Source organism: Manihot esculenta, chromosome 15 (assembly GCF_001659605.2).
Source record: "Manihot esculenta cultivar AM560-2 chromosome 15, M.esculenta_v8, whole genome shotgun sequence".
NCBI classification, from domain to species: Eukaryota; Viridiplantae; Streptophyta; class Magnoliopsida; order Malpighiales; family Euphorbiaceae; genus Manihot; species Manihot esculenta.
In genome coordinates this window covers 23524662-23531418 of record NC_035175.2, presented here as the reverse complement: position 1 = coordinate 23531418, position 6757 = coordinate 23524662, and the positions used below count along the sequence as shown (strand labels likewise).

The 6757-nt window shown below is 39.6% G+C and overlaps 1 protein-coding gene across 1 annotated transcript; it reads left to right on the top strand.

Annotated features, from left to right (window-relative positions):
- The first annotated feature begins 2828 nt into the window (after positions 1–2828).
- Positions 2829–3652, top strand: LOC110602710 (leukocyte receptor cluster member 1). The gene has a single exon (XM_021740303.2). It carries the CDS (start codon positions 2907–2909, stop codon positions 3579–3581), a length of 675 nt encoding a protein of 224 aa, XP_021595995.1. The 5' UTR covers positions 2829–2906; the 3' UTR covers positions 3582–3652.
- The last annotated feature ends 3105 nt before the right edge of the window (positions 3653–6757 follow it).

Sequence of the window (6757 nt, the reverse complement as noted above, 5' to 3'; positions counted from 1 at the left end):
TCTCAAAAACCCCCTTTTTATTTTACTTTCAGTTTATTTACTTGATCTTGATAAGGAAAATAGGTAAATATCAATTCCCTGTGGATTCGATCCTTTTATCACTATTTACCGTTGTCAAATTGTTGCTAACAAAAAGTGTTATTTTTTACCGGTGTCGATAACCGCACAGTAAAACTCATTAATCAAACTCATAAACTCATTTATTAGGACAATAATTAATCAACTCACTTACAAGTTTCTAAAATAGTTTTAGAGTTTGCTGAATTTGAGTATTTATGTTTGTTTTGTATTTTATAAGTATGTATATTTATAGTATAATCATTATAAAAAATTATGTTTATAAACTATATTTATTTATAATCTAAATTTAACTTTTTAATAAAAAGTCAAGTTAGTAATATTATTACATGAGCAATAAATATAGAATATCATATAATTAATATATTTGCAATATAAAATAATAAATAGTAATTAGTGTTATAGATGCTCTCTCAATTAAATACAAATATTATATCCTACGGCCTACTGTAGCAAGGCATGCATGCAAATCGCATGGTAACTAGAGTCCCTCCTCCTAAAAATACCAATTTATTAAAAGAAAAATATATATATAATCATACTAGGAATTATAGGTATAATCATACTAGGAATGCTCTTAGGAACGTAAATAAGAGGGTAATTGCAAAAATCATCACTACAAGGAAGTGCCAGAATAATTACAGAAAACACCAACAGATTCAATAATAGATGAAATATTTGTTATTCTCAATATCAGAATATATTTCGTTATTGATATTTAAATTCCTAACATGCTTGATTTAATTCTATTTTATAAAATTATTTAAAATTCAATTGAATCCAAATAAAATCCATCTCTCTCCAGACCACCTGCTCCCTTGCTCCCTTCTCCGACGACTGTCAATTGCTTGGCCGATCGCCCTCACCGCCTCCTCTCGCTCCCTTCCTGTTATCGGCGTCTCCTCGTTAGTTCCCTCTCAAGCTCGATCGAGAAAGGTAAATTGAATTCCCTTGCACACTCACACTTTATTGCACAGCTTAAGTACTTCTTGAATTCCCTCATTTATTCAGTTTCCTATCTTATTTGGAGTTGAATGCTTATCATTTCAGTGCTCGGCTTCCGTTAATTCGTCGACATTGCAGTTGTTGTCATCTTCAAGGTCACGGTAAGCCATTGTTCCTTTTCCACAGTGTTTCCTGCATACATGTATTAATTCCAACCCACACTGTATTATGATGTGGGCAGGAATTTATTGTTTTTTTTGTATAATAATGGATTTTCAAAAAAGAACTTGGAGGGTAGCGATCAAGGTTCCATTTGAGGCCACCAAATTGGCTTTTCCTGGGGGAAAGTTCTAACCGGTCTTGATCAAAAGTTAGTCATGTGCCATGAATGAGTTTCTGTTTATCATTAGCTTAGTAAACTGTAAAAGTTTCTTTAGTAATCTGTTTGATAGTAGATATCTCTTAAAAAACGCATAATCAGGATAGCGAAAATAACCACCAATCATTTGAAAACCCAATTTCACATATATGCTTTCAAGAAATTTGCATAAAAAAGTGATACATACACATATCAATTTGTGCATGAACTTGCATTAACTGAGAAATTACTCATAAGGGTTTCAAGAGATGAGAATTTCTTTTGTTACATAAAGCTCGAGTTCTAAAACTCCTTGATGCATTATTTCAGTACAAGTAGTCTGCCACAAGGGTACTGTATTCTTGGGTATAAAGAGGAAAACTGTTCTGAGTAAATAATTAGGGTTCAATCTGACATCATTAAAACTACATCCTTCTCTACTTATGGTCAGGCATACAACTTTTTGTAGTTTCTCTCCATTGAATTTAGTGTACATTGCAACATGTAGCCAAATTAAATCAATAGAATTAATTGACATGTGTATGATTTTTCTGTTGATTTGCACATAGGTTCCATTATTTATTGAATCATGTAAAACGAAGTAAAGAAGGATGGGCTAGAACTTTAAATTTTGTTTTTTCTGACTCTATGGAGTTGTATATTTGGGCTTATCTGGTCAAGTATCCAAATATTTTTTTTTTGAGAGATTGAATTCAACTTAACAAACCCTGTCATGGAGGAATATTTCATTTCTGCTTTCTCAAATGGTAAAACTGTCCATTTCCAGTTTTCGGGTCTTATTCTCTCTCTTTTTTGACCACTGAGAAGCCATTTGATGTGGGCATCATAGATGGGGCTGGCACTTCAGTCTTTGTATCATGATAAAGTTGATAGTCTCTGCTACATTCAAGATCTCAACGTTTTTAAGAACATAGGTTTGATGTAGTGAATCTTAAGAACGATAGGCACAATCTGTGAGCTACCAATTTGTGAAGTTGTGTACTACAATTTAACAATTAGATTTTTATTATCTTTTTAATTAACTATGTAATAGTCAAGCATGAGTTGATATTATTTATATATATAAAATTAATTTATATTTAAAAATAATAAAATATCACATATAGCATGTTGAACAATTATATTTTGACATTTAAAAAATTGATTAAAATTATATCTAAACTAAACAAAATGCAAACGTTAACCATTTTATTTAAAATTTAAATAGCTAATTAAATTAAAATATAAAATAGTACGAATATTGAGTTTTTTATAGTCAATCGACCGTAATTTAAATATGTAAATAAGGCAACTAGACAATTTGTGTTATTTAAATATGTAAAGAAAAACTTAAATGATAATGTATGAATAATTTATGTGTATCATATATAGTATATTTTTTAAAAAAATTATATATAGGCCCTCACCCTATTTTTGGTGTCTGTTCTTTTGGTGGATTATGTTAATTCATATGTCTATAGCCTATTGTATTAAGCAGGTGGAAGGAAATTCAAATTAAACAATTATGGGAGGTCATGGAGGTCTTAACATCCTTCCTCAGAAGCGGTGGAATGTATACAATTATGAGAATAGAGAAAAAGTTCGGCGAGATGAAGAAGCCGTCGCTAGACAAGAGCAATTAAACCGTGAACAGTTAAGAAAGCGCGACGCTGAGTTTCGCCTTGAGCGGCTTCGGACTGCTCGCAGTTTGCGTCCTGTAAATAAATCAGAAGCAGAGCCAAGGACGGGGCGGGAGTCGGAGTCAGAGCCTGCTCAATCAGAATCAAAGTCCAACCACATTAATCTCTTTGAAGGGATAAAGATTTTTGACCCAATTAAGGGATTGGAGAAAGAAGGGGATGCTGAGAGAGACGGATCTAGAAGGAAGAAGATGAAGAAAGAGGAAGTGAGGATTGTTACTGCGGAGGAGGAGAAGTATAAGTTTGGTTATGGGGTTGCCGGAAAAGGAGTTAAGTTGCCCTGGTACCTCGAGAAACACAGTGATGATGTGAATGAGGAGAAGGATGAAGATGATGGGTCCATGAGAGGGAAGAAGGAGGGTAAGAAGAGTGGCAAGAAGACATTGCAAGAACTAAGAGAGGAAAGATTGAAAAGGGAGAAGCAAGAGAAAGAGAGCGCACGGGCATTGCTGGAGAATAAGCTGGGAGATAGATCTGTTTTTAGGATTCTCAGGAGGTGAATTTTTTATATTAATGTATTTTGCCTCTTCTAAATTTGTCTGTCTTCAAATTTAAAAATTTGCTAGCATAAATTTTGGCCTCTTGGTCAGTATATTAATTTGATTGTTTATACTGATATATTGTTTGTTGTTGTATTGCTATTTTATATGTCTAAAGTAAGAGCCTTTTATGCTTCATTTGGTGGTTTGATGTTCTCATGTGTGTGAGTTTGAGAACGTATTATTTGTGATTTTAATACAACAAAGAGTCGATAAGTTACTGCTAGATAATTGGGAAATACTATATTTATCTTCACTTTCTTATAATATAAAAAAGAAAAGAGAAAGAATTACAGAGGCAAAAGTACGCTATTTCTATAATATTCTCTCTATTTTTCAGTATATTAACTTGAACGTCAGAGTGGTGGTTGTGGACATTTATCATCACCTCACCTAATCTATTTTCTGTATTATAAAATTTAACCTAATCTATTTTCTGCATTATAAGTAATAGTTTTAAATTGATGTAAAACTATTTTCTGAATAATATTAAAACAATAATTTTACAATTACCGTAAAATATATCATTGTTTAAACTCTAAAATATAATAGTATATTATAATAAATATATAATTGATGACCGCTGAATTTTTCCACCCCGGTCTGGGGTCAAGCCCACAATATCAGCCCATTATCTAGAGGCCCTCAAGCCTCACACATGCACCAGATCCGATCCGCTCAGCCTTGAGACCGGACTCCCGTTGGTCTCTTCAATCGGGCCGACCCAACATTGTCGGCCCAACGAACAGATCCTCTCTAGTTTCAGTCTTAATTCTACCTTTCGGCCCAGCTCAGGATCAGGAGGGAGGCCTACCCATCCGTCATAGGGGACCACCTGCATGTGCGTCCAGGAAGAATCAGGGGGCCGTTACGCATGGGGCAGAAATCTGATTCCCTCGTACATTCGTATCAACGTAGCAGGGACAGGTGGTCCAATGACACGGGTTCTGTTACACGTCACTAGCGGACAAAAGGAAACATATAAAAGGAGAAATACTCTCCTCTAGGTCTAGATTTTTTTCAGTTTTATAGAACCCATTGTAAAACCCTATTTTCTGGATCTCAGATCATCAATTGGCGCCGTCTGTGGGAACGAAGGAGATCTTTTCGTCGCCGGAGTTCCACTCTTACAACACCCACTGAGATCCACAATGGGACCACAATGAAAACAACAACCTTAACACCCCAAATGACCTGAGCTCTGCCCAAGATGGGCAGCAGTTCTCCTTTTCCAGTCCCACAACACCAAACAACCAAACACCCATCCCTTTCAACTCCTCGCCGAGCTTGGCAGGGAATGCTTCCACTGCCACCTTATCCAACCAAGACCTCCAAACCATGGCCCTTCAACTACAAAACACTGCCCACTGGTTGGGGCAGATAATGTAACAACGGGGCCTTAGCACCCCAACAAACATATTGCCAATGGTAGAAGAGCCCCAGACTAATGAGCCTCAACCTACCCACAACCATCCCCAAACAGTTAGCCGTGAAACCGGAGAAAGGGAGAGAAAAGCTGGGGGAGAGGAAGAACCGGAGGCTAGGGTCCAGGGAAGGAGGGTGAGAGAGATGATTGAGAACGATGGAGCCGACAGTTATTCTGCCGAAACAACCAAGTGGACAAGAAGCGAAGCAGAGGAAGAGGAGTACTGCCAGGAGAAGAAACTCAGGAGAGAGGAGGAGAGCGTAGACCAAAAGCTGCAAAAGATGAGAGAGCAGCTCTTGGCTGAGCTGGGGACGAAGGATCAGAACCAAACTATCTTGCCCACCTCTTCACCCTTCTCGAAGTGGGTACAATAGGAGACTGTCCCCAAGAAGTTTATGATGCCGCCTATGGCCGTGTACGACGAGGCTGGGAATCCCAGGGAGCATGTCTTGAACTACAAGACTTTCATGGAGCTGCAAACCTTGTCAGATGCATTGATGTGTAAGGTATTCCCCACGACGCTCTTGGGACCAGCGCGGGCGTGGTTCAACAGCCTCGAGGCTGGAAGTATCAGCAGCTTTGGAGATCTGGCCACTCGCTTCACTAGCCGGTTTATCGCCGAAGTGCCTGCAGACAGGAAGACGAGCTACCTGGAAACAATCAGGCAGAGGAGAGACGAATCACTCAGGGAGTACGTCACCCGTTTCAATACGGAGGCCTTGCAAATCTCTGAGCTCGACGAAGGAAGGGTTGTAGAAGCCATGCAGAAGGGGACGACCTCAGCCGAGTTCTTTGGTTTATTGAGCAGGAAGCCTCCGACCTCACTGGCCGAGCTAATGAAGCGGGCTGGAAAATACATAAGGCAGGATGATGCCTTAGTGACAAGCAGGTTCGCCAAAGGAGCGAAAGATAAAGGGAAAGCACCGGAGGAAGGAAAGCTGGAGAAACATGAGAAAAAGCATGGCAAGAGACCTGAGCCTTACCGACAACCTTGGAATCGAAGGGACCAAAGACCTCCTCCTCGGGTCTCAGAACAAAGGTCACTCCCCCCGTGGGTTCCGGAAACACCGACCCCCCTCAATGTCTCTAGAGCCGAAGTGCTCATGGCCGTCCAGGACAAGGAGTTCCTCCAATGGCCTAGGCCTATGAAAACGAAAGCAAGCCAGCGAGATCCTGACAAATATTGTCAATACCATCGCACACACGGCCACGACACCAATAACTGCTTCCAGTTGATCACAGAGATTGAAAGGTTGATAAAAAGAGGGCACCTCAAGAACTTCGTAAGGAAACCGGAGGGACTGAGGCCTCAGCCCAATCCGGCAGCACAAGTGCCAAGGAGGACAGGAACTGGACCCGCGAACGATGGGACCAGTGGGACCATCAACATGATCGTTGGGGGAACAAGAGGTCAGATGAGCCATAGGGGAAAAAAGAGGAGTCGAGAGGGAGAGAGCGGCAGCGCCGAGGTCATGCAGGTAGTCGAGCACTCTCCAATAACCATCACCTTCTCTCCGGAGGATGCCCAGGGTGTTCAGATGCCCCATGACGACGCCCTGGTCGTTGAAGCCATCATTCACAACTATCGAGTCAAGAAGATTTTAGTGGATGATGGGAGCAAGGTAAACTTATTACCCTACAGGGTTTTCCAACAGATGGGAATCCCCGAGGAACAGCTAGTTCGAGATCAGGCACCGGTCAAGGGGATTGG